Raw genomic sequence first — 14,795 nt, forward strand, 5'->3', positions numbered from 1 at the left:
CAGTGAAAAGCTTGTAGATAGTCCAGAGCTGTTCAACTGGCACAAAGGATACAGGGAACATGCCAGAATTGACACCCTCTCCAACGCCAGTCACAGACCTGAGGGCAGATTTTCAGCTGGTGTAATTTGTCATAGCTCTATACTCACTTTAAGAGAGCTATGAAAGTTTACACCAGCTAAGGATCTGCCTCCTGTTCCGTGTTACACGAGCTTCTGCAGACATCTACGGGAGGATGTCAGACCTGACCATCACAAAACCAAGTATTTCTGTTCAGAAGGATTCAAAAGTATAAAATTTGACAATTGCTATAACGCCAGGAAAAGACAGTTACCTTTTTCCGTAACTGGTGTTCTTCGAGATGTGCTGCTCATGTCCATTCAACTTAGGGCTGTGTGCTTGCCACATGCACCGGTGCCGGAAGTTTTTCCCTCAGCCGCATCCGTAGGGAACTGGCTCTGGCACCACTTGGAGTGGCACGCATATGTCGCGGCATATAGAGCGCTGCCAACCCCCTCCACCCTCAGTTCCTTCTTGCCAGAAACTCCGACAGTGGGGAAGGAGGGCGGGTCATTGAATCGACATGAGCAACACATCCCAAAGAACACCAGTTACGGAAAAAGGTAACTGTCTTTTCTTCTTCGAGTGATTGCTCATGTCCATTCAACTTAGGTGACTTCAAGCAGTACCCATGGAGGTAAGTAAGGAGTTCACGGACATATACATTGCAACACAGCTCTGCCAAACCCAGCGTCGTCCCTGGCCTGCTGAGTGCTGGCATAATGGGCCATGCATGTGTGCACCAAGGACCACGTCGCAGCTTTACAGATGTCCTGGAACGTGTGCCAGGAAGGCCGCCGAGGATGCCTGCGCTCTAGTCGAGTGGGCTCTGACGATTGGCAGTGGGGCCCCTGCCAGCTCGTAACAAGCCCTTATGCAAGAGGTAATCCAGTTAGAAATCTTCTGCGTGGACACTGGGAGGCCCTTCATCCTATCAGCTGTAGAGATGAAAAGCTGAGTCGACCTTCAGAAAGGCTTTGTCCGATCTAGGTAGAAAGCCAGGGCCCTTCTTACGTCCAAAGTGTGGAGGCGCCTCTCTTTCACTAGTCTCATGGGGCTTCGGGCAGAAGACCAGAAGGAAGATGTCCTGGCACATGTGGAAAATGGACACCACCTTGGGAAGAAAGTGCGGGTGGGGCCGGAGCTGGACTATGTCCTTATAGAAGACCGTCTATGGCAGTTCCGAGGTCAGGGCATGCAGTTCAGAGACTCGCCTCACCAACATCACTGCCACCAGGAAAGCTACGTTCCACAATAGGTGAGACAGGGAGCATGAGGCCAAAGGCTCAAAGGGCGGGCCTGTGAGCCTGGACAGAGCCAAGGTGAGATTCCACTGAGGGACCAGGAACTGAACTTAATAAATAATAGTTAATGGAGATATCCTATCTCCTAGAGCTGGAAGGGACCTTAAAGGTCATCGAGTCCAGCCCCCTGCAGGACCAATCCCCAGACAGATTTTTACCCCAGATCCCTAAGTGGCCCCCTCAAGGATTGAACTCACAACCCTGGGTTTAGCAGGCCAATGCTCGAACCACTAAGCTATCCCTCCCGCCCAAGGGAAAAAAGTCTCTCGAGACCTCTGAGGAACCTGACCGTCATGTCATGGGAGAACACCATCTGCCCCTGGACGGGCAGATGAAAGTTGGAGATGGCCGCCAGATGCACCTTGGTAGAGGACTGTGCCAGGCCCTGAGTCCTCAAATGCAGCAGGTAGTCTAAGATCGACTGCACCGAAGAACGCGAAGGGGAGATGCCCCGTTCAGCCGCCCAGTGGGAAAACCTCGTCTACTTTGCCAGGTAGGTCTATCTAGTTGATGGTTCCCAGGGAACCTGCTGGACCCCCTCCAAACAGGTCCGTTTTTCAGGGTTCAGCCACAGCATCCACGGCGTGAGGTGGATAGACGCGAGGGTGGGGTGCAAGAGTCGACCGTGGTCCTGTGACAGCAGGACTGGTCAGTCCGACAGGGGCCACCACGGGACCGCCGCCAAGCTCAACAGCGTGACGAACCAATGTTGGTGCGGCCACGCTGGGGCGATCATGATAACTTGGGCCCTGTCTCTCTTGACTTTCACCAGGACCCTGCTGACGAGCAGGATCGGGGGGGAAGGCATACATCAGGCTTCCCGCCCAGGATGGGCATTGGAGAGGGAGTCCTTGCCCAGACCCCATCTGGAGCAGAAGCAGTGGAACTTCCTGTTCTGTCTGGTGGCGAACAGGATCCACTTGGGGAAATCCCCACCTCTGGAAGATTGCGCAGGCTACCTCTGGGTGGAGCGCTCACTCGCGGTGAGTGGAGAAGTCCCTGCTTAGGTGATCCGCTAACGTGTTCTTGACCCCCGGGAGGTGACATACTATTAGATGGATTCCATGGTCGATGCAGAAGTCCCAGAGACAGAGTGCCTCTTGGCACAGGGCTGAGGATCGAGCTCCCCGTCTGTTGATGTAGAACATCAAGGCTGTGTTGTCCATCAAGACTCTGACCACTCTGCCCGACAGGTGAGGAAGGAAGAACGTGCATGCCCTGCAGACCGCCCTGATCTCTTTGATGTTTGTGTGTAATATCATCTCTTCCGTGGACCACTTACCCTGGGTGTGGAGATTGCTGAGGTGCACCCCCCAACTGTGATACAAGGCCTCCAAGACCAGTTCGACCGAGTGGGGAGTGCTGTTGATGGGGACTCCTTCCAGGACATTGCCGGGGTCGGACCACCATCGGAGTGAGGTGAATATCGTTGCAGGAATGGTGACGACCTTTTCGAGGTGGTGCCTGGACTGGGAGTAGGCCATCGCCAGCTATTGCTGCAAGGGTCACATCCAGAGCCTGGCATGGCGCACAACATACGTGCATGCTGCCACGTGACCTAGGAGGCGCAGGCAAACCCTGGCCGTAGTCAGGGGAAACACGGAGACTTCCGCGATGAGGTCCGCTAATGCCCTGAACCTCTCCAGCAGCAGCAACGCTCTGGTGGAGGTTGAGTTGAGCACCACTCCGATTAAGTCTATCCTCTGTACCAGAACTTCCTGGCTCCCTAGCTCCTCTGTGGAATCTTGCTTATTGGCTTCTTTTACCTCTAGATACTAGATTTGCACTAACATATTTGTTTAAGCAAATTAAATAATTAGATGTCAAAGAGGTCATCTTTGTACCCACAGTTAACTGCAGGAAGCAATTTTTTAGCATGAGTAAAATAGCACCTGCAAAAAACGGAGGCGGCATTCAACAAGAAAGTCGGGTCTATTGTCAGTACGATAGATTAGGAAAAACTATCCTTGGTCTGTGTATTCTCATTTCTCTCCCAGTATGGAATAAACCCATTCTAGAAGTCCAGTTCTTCTGACTGCTCAGAAAGCCAGGACACTATTATTATTATTATGCTTTTTAGTGAAAATTGAAGGAAAGTATCCATTAAGCATTTTAGCCTTTGCTTTGTCATCTATTATTTGTTCTCCTTCTCTGTTAAGTAGCAGAGCTACACTTCCATTTGCCATCCTCTTTTTGTGTACTTGATACTTTTTCTTATTCCTTTTACTGTCTTTGCTAATCAGTACCTCATTTTGTGCCTGTGCCATTCTTTTTCTGATTTTGCCCTTTCATGTCTCTACTTTGCCCCTTAACTCAACCCTGCGATTTCTCTTTTAATCCATTTTATGCAACTCCCTTTCCAGTCACCAGAATTTTTAAAGCTCATGGTACTTCTAGAATATATTGATCTTTTACTTTTCATATTTTGCCTTTAAGTGACAGCGAGTTTGCTGCTGCACATTGAATTTTATGTTCTTCAGAAACTTCCCACTACCCTGAACCATTTTCCCCTTTAGATTTTCTGATCACGGAACTTCACTCACAAGCTAATTTTGAAGTCTGACTTCAGAGACTCTTCAGAAGGAATGTCCTCCAGAACTGCAGGCAGTCTGAGGAAAGGTCACTGATGCCCTAATCCTTGTGCTTTCATGGAAATATGCATACCACTTGGAACGCACGTGATTTATGCAGAACTGTAGAGACTTTTACAAAACCTTTAAGACCAGTTTAATTTTGATCACAAATATCAAAAGGACACATGGCTACCAATCTCACTGATGAATTACTCAACAGCTGTGCCTGAGATTATCAGTAATTACTTCAATGACTTCCTATGAAGTGGAAGATGAAATGGGTTCTGTACATAATACACAGAAGCCCAGTTTCCTTCTCTGGAAATAAGCTTTTGCTTAGGCCCATGAGTAACTGTTGTTACTGCATGAATTATTGGTATATCACCTGAGGTGACTAATTACAAGTTCAAAATGGAAGTGTTGCTGAGCAATTATTCAATAAACAACTGAATTTACAAGACCATGGGATGGACAATATATAATTGTAACAGGGTGCACTGGGCCCTTTAAGGCAGGCTACAGGCCCAGCATGGCTGCTACACTATGAAAGAGGTGGAAGACATGAATCTCATAGCAAGAAACTTTATCATGCTAAACAGCATAAGAGTTATAATAAACTATTAAATTCATGACATAAGACCATGGCCAATATCCCAGAAAACAGCAATGTTCAGAGTATTTCAAAACTTAAAAGATACAAAGTACATGCCCTACAAGAGAAAATTAAGAGGTAAATAAGGTGATGAAATGGGCTTTCCCAATGAAGTTATCATTGTGGTCTGTGTGTTTCGGAGATGCATTGCTTCAAAGGTAAGGCAGTCTTTGATTAAAATGGTAATGATCCAGTAGGCAGAAAACAGTGAACAGGAAGGTGCAATAAGGACCTTACAGTTCAGGCAACCTGCAGCATGATTTTCTTAAAGTGTGGTGCCCAAAACCAAACACAGTACTCCAGCTGAGGTCTCACCAGAGCTGAGCGGAACAATGACCTCCCATGTCTTACATACAACACTCCTGTTAATACACCCTAGCATGGTGTCTGCCCTTAGTGCAACAGCATCACACCATTGACTCATATTCAATTTGTGATTTACTATAACCCCCAGATTCTTTTCTGCAGTGTTACCACCTAGCCAGTTGTTCCCCATTTTGAATTTATGCATTTGAGTTTTCCTTCTTAACTGCAGTACTTTGCACCTTATTGAATTTCATCTGATTGATTTCAGACCAATTCTCCAATTTATAAATGTCATTTTGAATTTAATCCTGTCCTCCAAAGTGCTTGCAACCTCCCTCAGCTTGGTGTTAGCCACAAATTTTATAAGCACACTCTCCACTCCAGCATCTATGTGATTAATTAAAATCTTGAGTAGAATTGGGCCGAGGACAGACCACTGCAAGCTCCGACTTGATATGTCCCCCCCTCTCAGCTTGACAGCAAACATAGATAACTACTCTGAGTATGGTCTTTCAAATAGTTGTACATGCATCATATAGAAATTTCATCTAGACCACATTTCCCTAGTTTGCTTGTGCGAATGTCATGTGAAACTATGTCAAAAGCCTTACTAATGTCCAGATATATCATGTCTACTGCTTCCCCATTATCCACTAGGCTGGTTATCTGTCAAAGAAAGAAATTAGATTGGTTTGTTCCTTATCTGCCCCATGTTTATTACATGCTCTTAGTCTACAATTAGATAATTCAGAGAATTTAATTCCTTTATACCACTTTGCATCTGTAACTAATCTGAATCTGTTAATGTAAATTTTAATGTAGCACTTTACTGTGCTTATTACTTTAATATGAATTTTTGCAAGCCAGTGAAGCTTGTTTGCTTTTGCATTTGTAGCCGTCTCCCTATTGGTAATTTCACTGAAGGAGAGTCATTAATTAATTAATTTTAAATAAAAATATAAAGTACTTTAGCCACGGTCTATACAGTCCCTTTATGTTAATATACTTTGTTATAGCAAAACGTTTACTTGAGCAGTCCTGCACGATGAAACACATAGAGCTCATGATCAAGAGTGGAGTTGCTGGAAGGATTAACTCGAACAAAATTCTGGATCAGAAGGAATTCTGGCACAAGATGTGGCACTGTGATGATGCAAAAGTCTTTGTCCTGAAAAGATTGACAAAGAATACTCTATATCAGTCAATAACAACAAACAGGCTATTAGTGATTTTAAAAACAAATTTTAAACAGGTTCCCACTGAGACTTAAGAAAAAACGGACATATAAATGTAGATCAACATTTAAAATAGACACAGTGCTGCAAGTATAATTTTCACCTACACTCTGTGGCACTCTGTCCCTCTCTAGTGGTGATTGGACCACATATAAATGTTGATGAATTTTGGCTACAAGTCCAGCCATACTTTTTAGCTGAACCTCATGCTTTAAGATCCGAGGTCCTCTAAATACAACTTTTGTCTTAGTGGGGACTCAATCTGACAGTTTCTCTTACTGTATCCATATGTCACTTCCCCACAGTGCTCCATACCATCTGGAAGGATAGTGTGCTCTGAGGTCTTTCAGGACCATGCTGAGGCATCACTCAGAGGGCAGAGTTAAGGTTGTGGGATGGAGGATTGTCTCTGTGGATTTTAGAGCAGTTTGAAATATCAGCTTTTAAACCAGAAATTTACTTGTTAGTGCAAAACTTCCTGAGGATCCCCTGCGGAATGTAGGCAGAGAGCAACTACTATGTACAACACACATTCTCAGAAATGGCCTCAGTGCCAGGACTCAAAGTACATGTGTGCTTCCCGGGTTCAACAGCCACAGCCTGTAACTTTAAGTTAGCCCCCAACTCTGACATCAGGCTGGCTGCAAATACTCTGACTTGCAACAGAGCCCCAGTTCTGCTGCATGTACACAAACTACTTTCTCTGACTCATCAACCTAGCTCAACCCACCTTGTAGATCCAACTTTGATCTTGAATAACTTTTAAAATATTGCTTCTCATTCAATCCCAAGAGGGTGAAATCAGTTTGTGGTGGATCTGAGCCAAAGTTTGAATCCTCGGGGTACACAAAAAAATGATAGGAATTCTAAAATGTTGATGTTACATGATTTTTGGGGGGGGGCCTGTATCTTTACAACTCCTTGACCAAAAAGCATCAAATTTGGATAAGTAGCCCTATCCCAGATCCCCATGAAGCACAGCAATTTTCAAGACAATCAGAGTAAGAATGTGAATTTCAGAGCACTTTGAAAAAAAAACCACTGTTAAATTGTAAGCTAATCTCAACTTTATCCATTGTGGTGCTACCACCCCACAATAACAAGTGATTCCTCACAGAGATTTCCTTCCCACAGGCCCCTAATGCTGGTGTGTAAGGGTGGGTCCCCAAAAAGAGGGGGGAAATCAAGCTATATACAAGTTACAAGTGATTTTATTTCTTATCATACCATTTTCATTCACTTTCAAAGAAAAGACTTGTTTCACCTTAAGATTTCATTTATACGTACTGGAAAGAGGTTGAAAACATATTGCAAGAAATCCAGTGACCTGCAATCAAGAGCAAACACTTTTATGTGAATAAACAAAAGCATATGCAATATGTACTGTATATTTCAAAAGATTTCTCTCCCCCATTCATCCAGGCAGCACTTATTCATACTTTCTAATCTGAAATTGCATCTAGTTCAGCACTAATCAATTGCAGAAGTTGTATGCTGTACTTCAATTGTCATTTTCCAGCACTGTAAGCAACAGTAAGCGTAGAGATTTGAGCTTGTTAACTCAAGAGAAGTCTCCTCTATGCGAGAAAGAAATAAAAGTAAGATGATGTTTACTCAGAAGCATCCTGCAGAAGACTTTTAGAAATTTTGCCGGAGTAGCATTAGTGCCCAGTAAGTCTGATCACCAGGGGGTACAAAGAGTTGTAGCTAAGGACTAAGGTATTTCCATCATGCACCAAAAGACTTACTGTTCCACTAATATCCATTTAGTAGACCTATCCAATACCTTTAAAACTAAAAGGAACATCTATACTTTGAAAATTGTTTCTGTACATTTTCCTTCTTTTCACTTTTCACCTAGTGTTTTGGAATAAATCCCCTTTCTTTTCCCTGGTGAAAGTGAAACGTAATGTTCAAGTTGAGTAAGACAATAAAAACTTAATTATTTTATCCGGTTTCTGCTACATAAAAGAATATGAAACTGTTCTAAACCCAGCAAGAGTTATGTGGAAGTTTTATTTCTACTCTCTCAAAAGAGAAAAAAGTATGTATTTTATATGCATCCAACATTCACATGCACAGTTATTTCAAAAGACTAACAACAGTGGCAGTAAACAATTAAAGTAAATAACCTTCCTGTGGTTTCAGTCCCAATAAAAATGGAAAGAGTAATCATTTTTAACTGAGGTGTTTATAATTGAGTGGACAAAAGTGAAACTTTATGAAAATACAATGACTCCACATGTTGGGATTGGGATTGTAGAACCAAAATAATGCAATAACACATTCACCTATCCTGTATAATATAAATGTAAAGCTATGCTTAATTGAGAGGAGTCTTCCCCCCCTCCCCCACATATAGTAAATCCATGACAATGCAATGTCCCTTTCTCCAACACTCAGTATCTTCTTGACAGAAGTGGGCTGAAGAATGGGGGCGGCCCCAGAGGAATCATAATTTTTTTTCTGTCATTAGCAAAGGATCAAAGAATCTAATTTCAGATAGACTGAAAGTTTAGTTCATTCATATATTACTTCCAGTCCACATTCTGGCACTAGATTTAAAGAGATGAAAACATTTGATAACTAATGGATAATACAAATTCTTCACTACTGAATTCCCCTTGAGGGGTAAAAGATAGTTACTTCTCAGTAACTGTTACATTTCTGCAAATTACTACTCTTGGATCTGTGCTTCTGCATGCAAGTTCAGCAGGAATTCCTTCAGTACAACATTCTAAAATACCACTCCCAGTCTAGATTATCTCACGCCATCGCCTCTGATACTTATTCTACCCCCAGTGCTCTTGTGGTCAGTTTCTTTCACGGAAAAAGGTAAACATACACTCAGGTAAAGTTAATTAAAGAGAGACAGATATATGTTGTATATGATTATTATTATATATATTTAATTCACAAGATTTACAGACAACTCAACTGCATGGACGAGGTGGCTGTTTCAGTGTTAAGCTTAGAGAAAAATAGTTACAGGTAAGTAATGATCTTTTTCCCAGAGATATCCATCTTGGAGTCTGACCAATTCCAAAGATGTCTCTAAGAAAAAAAAGTAAAGGAGACTGCAATCTGTAGTGTATAATGATAAGCAAGGTAAGCATACCTTGAGCAGCAGCAACAATGGTGTGTGTGAAGGGGGAAATGTCAAGAGAAAAATATAAAGGTGGACAAATAAATTAAAGATACATCCCCCAGCAAAACAAAACTGCTAGAGGGCAGAAGAGCTGGATGTTCTTAACCCACAAATAGGTCCTGTCTACATGGTGGAAATTTCCCAGCACAGCTATAGTCCTGCTTTGAGCAGGGGATTGGACTAGATGACCTCCTGAGGTCCCTTCCATCCCTGATAGTCTATGATTCTATAGCAGAATAACTATTCCACTATAGCTGTTCCATTACATTGGGAGCTATTCCAGAATAACTCTCCCATATGGACATACTATTACAAAATAAAAGTGATCTTATTATGGAATAATCACTCCACTTCTCTTTTATTTTAGATTAGAGTGTCCACACGGGGAAATTATTCCAGAATAGGTATAGTGGAATTCAGTGATAGCTGTGCCCATCGATTTCCCTTGGTATACAACCCATAGATTTGTAAAACTGATAGCTCAAAGTTGGATTTCTCTCTCAATGCTGAATCTAGGCAAGACTGCTTGGTAAAAAACATATAGAAGATTATATGGCTACTTTGCATCTCTCCTGAATGCGAACATAACGGATACTTGCACATGTAGCACATATACCTCCCAATATAACCTTTCCTTTTTCTTCCAGGTACGTGACAAGGGAATGTCTTGTGGGACACTGCCCAATCTTACACGTAACAGGATTTCCTGACCCAAGAGGCATGATCCTGACCCTCCTTGCTTGTTTATAAAAATCTGATTGTCTTTTTGAAACATAGCCACCTGTTGGGATACTAAAATATTGCAAGGTTCTTAGAACAGTTAGGACTGTCATCATATCCAGAAAATAGACATACTGCTGCTGATACTCAATGGGGTACATAACACCTTTTTTGGGGGGGCTCCCCATTCCAAGCAGGGTGCATCTTTGGTGAATCCAGTTAGTATTGAAGGAATTTTGAAGTCCACTCCTAATTATACTTTGTTTCTGGACTACCACTAAGTGAAGCTTAGATTTTGTCAGTCACCGAGGGTCTCCTGAGGCTGTCTCATGTGGCAATGTGCCATAGGTATTTCAAATAATGTTACAATCATCAGATTCAAAATTCATAACTTCATCTCTAGGAAACACCTGTTGGCTCTGGTAAATCATCTGTCAGATCCACAGTGATACACATCTCGTCCTGGAGAAGTGGAATCTAGCAGAGCTGCTACGTACTATAATTCTTTCTGATGAACAAACTAAATTGTGACTTTGAGTATGTCTACATGGGGAAATTTACCAACATACTTACAATGTATAATTATACCACTGTAGTTAAACTGGTGTAAACTCATCGTGTGCACTCTCTTATTTGCAAGTAAGAGTGTCCATGCAGAAATTACACTGATAAAACTACAGTGGCATAATTGTGCCTGTATATTTCCCATGTAGACAAGCTCCTAGTGAGTAAAGTACCTCATCCTGGAGACTTTTTAAGAGTGTTTTCTTATAAACCAATCATCTAGATCAAGGGTATCACTCATTCGAAGGAGAGGGTCAAATTCTATGTTTATGGTCTGTGGCCTGGGGAATAAATTTAGGACTATATTGTCCCCATAGTGCAGAGTGTCAGTGAGAGATATACACACAGATCAAAGGGACCATAAGACCTATAAATAATAACGAAACATTTTGTTATTTTGGTGCTTATTGTTGCACTCATCAGTGAGAAAATCTATTCCCATTAGGACCACTGCTATTTCTGCTCTTTGTTTCTCTTCCTTCAACACCCTCCTATCTCTCCCCCCTTTCTCTCCTTTGTGAGTCTCCTCCGTTTCCCCCCCTACATTTTCTTCCCTGCAGCAACTCTCAGTTTCAATCCCCTACTTCCAATTCAGTGTGTTTCACTGCCATCCCCTACCCGTGTTTATTGCTGAGTGATCAGTGACTGAATAGTTAAGGCTGACACCCAAGTGTCATCATGGGACTGTAAAATTGACATTCCAATCAGATTAACAGAGGAGTTGACTCCTCTGGGTCATTGTTCCAAGACATCTGCAGACTCAGGCATACACTAGCAGGCAAATATTGTGTACACACAGTTCATGTTTAGAAGACTACTCTCTGCAGTCGCCAGGGCTAGAAATTTACTTTAAAAAGTTTAGATTCTGGAGCATCCAAATAAGTCATGTGGGCCACATAAATATCTTATGCAGGCTGGATCTGGCCTGCAGGTTGTATATCTGACACCTTTCATCTAGATAAGGAAGGACATTCACTCATTTATGAAGGCTCAGGGTCACTATCACCAAGCATTTGATGGAAACATGCAGCACTGATACCAACCCAACAGGCAATACACAGTATTGCTGCTGTTTCCATATGAAATCTGAAATACATTCCGTGCTTGAGATGTATCCTTATGTAAATATCAACAAGGTCTAGAGCACACACATATTATTGTTATTTATTATTTGTATTATTTGCATTGAGGTATAGAGCGCCTCACAGCTTTCTCTCCCTGGAGTTTAGCATTCTGACTCTGGCTTCCTTCTTTTACCACTGGCTCCCCTGTTCTGAGGGAAAGGGCAGTCTCCCTGGCATGGGATCTTCTGGCCTCCTCCACTCTAAAAAGACAAGTTTACCCCATTACAGGATATGTGAGCCTTGTTCCACTGCTGCAATTAGTATTTGCCCAAAAAAGGATGGCTGCTTATATTGCAACCTGGTAACTTTTCTGTCATAGGGCACCCCATCAGAGGAGATGTGTGAAAAATTTTAGGTGGAAGGTGAATGCTTCATAAAGTTATGAGTGAATGCACGCAAACAGTTAGATGGAAATTAATTCAACCTTAACTGCAGCAGATGCTGTCACTCCCCCAGTTGCCTTAATAAATCAGGGATCTGTTAAGCTGTTATTAGAAACTAGAAACCGAATACCTATATGTCTATACTTGCCTTGTTTCATGTTTCTCATCAATACAGAAAAGCTGAATACAGAAAGCAGTTACAGCTCCTCTGTACACAGGATGAAAGGAATCTCTCTCGTCAGTCTCTAAGGTAGGTGTCCCAGCGGCTTTCAAATCTGTGCCTATGGCATCATCTATTGGCAATTCAGCATTGGAAACAATGTTTACACCCTCCTTCTGCAGCAAGAAGAGACAAGGGACCAAACTGAAACCACATTTCCTTTTTTGTGTGTTTGTTTAATGAGTCTTTTGTTGCATCATTCTTATTTTACAGCATTCCCAGCAGAAATACAGAGTTGTATTTCACCCAGCACACTACTTTCTGCCACATCTAGAAGTTTAGGGGGGCATTTTTAATGAAATTGCTGATGGCAATAAAATGATTAATGCCTGCAGTAAGAGGTTTGAAATAAAGACAACAATATGTTTGGGAACAGATATTTCTCATTACTGTCCCTATGTGGAACAGTAACAGAAATTTAATCTTAGGAAATATTTTCCAATCTAAAAATTTGGATTCCATCCAAATTTTTAAAAAAATTGAAAGAACAAAAATGAGAGTAATTCAGAAAATGTCATCTTGGAGATTAACAACCGCTATATTTGAAGAACAAGAGACTAGTTTTGAAAATAGACTGAAAGGGAGAATAAAAGACAGATACAATTGTTTAAAATTCTATGGCCAAATTCTCTATTAACTTTGACCCCATACAAAATCAAATTACTTCAGTGGGGTAGCATGGGGTATAAATCATGACATAGTCTTGCACAGTAAGGGAACCTGCGTCATCTCACTTAAAGAAATGCTAATTTCCTATGTATGAATAGTTGTACTTCATAAATATTTTTTGTTGCTTTCCTTTTAGATCTGCATGGAAGAATTCAGATTTGGTATATTGGTCTCCCTAAGATCCAATACCAAATGTAACAATATATTAAAATTGATTACTATTGTATAGGTCTTGAATGAAAACTTTGTACAAAATATCCATACCTTATATGTATTTAAAATAATCAATCCACTCAATGTGCGTCATGTCAATTGATTTATTATAACCTGCTATGTCACCTAAATGCTAATATTGAATAAAGATTTTATAACAAATTATTTCACTTTAAAGAGTGGAAGCAAATCACAGTGTCAATACAGTTGGGAAACAGCCAACAAAAATTAATGATTTGAAAAAGTAATAACTTTGCATTCTTTTTCTTTGTCCTCTGGTTATTCAGCATTTAGGTAACACATTTTCAAACTTTTCTCTGGAACCACAAGGGCTAGAATCTTACCTTTTTTTTTTTTTTTTTTTTTTTTAATGAAAGCTAAGATTCTGTTGTAATAACATGGCTCCAGGAGCTGAAGGTTTAAGAAAAATACCAAGTATTGCAAAAGTTGGCAACAATGGGAAAGCCTTGGGTGGCCATGTGCCAAAAAATGAATTTCATTAAAAAATGCACTGAGGATGAGTATTTTGATAAACTCTCGATTGTACCTGGACCTCACCTCTGAAACATTATTCTGAACACTTTCTGTTGTAGAATGTGAGGTGGCAATATCCAAGGTTTGGGGAAGGACATCTTCAGTTTTAGTGTCCATCTGAAGAGAAAGTGATCAGTAACACATACAAATTAACATTCATGAATCATTTGTTTTCCTGTGGATCACTAATTCTGGACATATTGAGCTCTCATTCATAACTCTGATCCCTTTTAAATCAATGTAAAAACTCGCAGCGCTTTTGAAAGTCCCCTCTATGGAGCACTACATAGTGTAACTGGCTCATGACTCTTGCCATTTAAAATAGTCCTTTTAAAACCAATTATGTCTGCAGACAAAGGCAGCTTATTGCAACACCAAGGACAATAAAAACACATACAAAAACATTCCAGAGTATTCTGCTTGGTTTCTTCATCCCAGATTCCTTTGGCAGATAGAGATTCACTTAGTCAGGCTGTTACTGCAACTAAACTGGAATCTGGCAATCCTAACTCCACCTTCCTTGCTATCTGCCTTACCAGATTTACGTTGGCTTGTAAAGGCTGCATCTGAACTAGTAAATTTCATAGTTATGATTCACCATCCCTGGAGCTTCACCAGTGGTAGCAACAATGGAGGCTATAGTGTAGACAGGACATGGGGATTTTTACCACGTCACTTAATTCTACAACATAGTGGCAAAAATGCCAAAGCTTGGTCTACACTAGTGCTTCTCCCACAGCGGAGCTTCTCTGGAGTTCAGTTACAGTTATTGTGTTTATTAATGTAGACAAGGCCAAAGTGCCCAGCTCCCATAGTGTTACAGAATGCAAGCATACTCATAGTCAGTCAACCAGTCAGTGGGCAACAACCAGGGCCAACTTAATTCTAGCTATTTCCTCCTCTGTTTTCCAGATGCTTCAAGACAATTCAGATGCCAGTGGTTTCAAAATAATCCTAATGACTACTTCATAACTTCCCTGAGCCTTACTGCACAGGTGAGTATGAATGCTCTTAAAGTATTGCAAGAGAGTTGGAAATAGAGGGACCCTAATAGTCTGACATCTTCAAAATTACAGGAGTAATTTTGTAAAA

At 41.5% G+C, this 14,795-nt stretch overlaps 1 protein-coding gene across 1 annotated transcript in view; it reads right to left on the bottom strand.

Moving 5' to 3' along the window:
• CFAP61 (cilia and flagella associated protein 61) overlaps positions 1-14,795 on the bottom strand; it is a 180,859-nt gene that overhangs the window by 140,414 nt on the left and 25,650 nt on the right. Inside the window, exons 9-12 of the mRNA XM_024206984.2 lie at positions 13,728-13,820; positions 12,216-12,403; positions 7,416-7,455; positions 5,922-6,061 (exon numbers count right to left, since the gene is read on the bottom strand). Coding sequence (XP_024062752.2) covers positions 5,922-6,061; positions 7,416-7,455; positions 12,216-12,403; positions 13,728-13,820 — 461 coding nt within the window. The remainder of the gene's footprint in view (positions 1-5,921; positions 6,062-7,415; positions 7,456-12,215; positions 12,404-13,727; positions 13,821-14,795) is intronic.

The sequence above is a fragment of the Terrapene carolina genome, unplaced genomic scaffold, assembly GCF_002925995.2.
Source record: "Terrapene carolina triunguis isolate 2854851 unplaced genomic scaffold, T_m_triunguis-2.0 Scaffold132, whole genome shotgun sequence".
NCBI lineage: Eukaryota > Metazoa > Chordata > Testudines > Emydidae > Terrapene > Terrapene triunguis.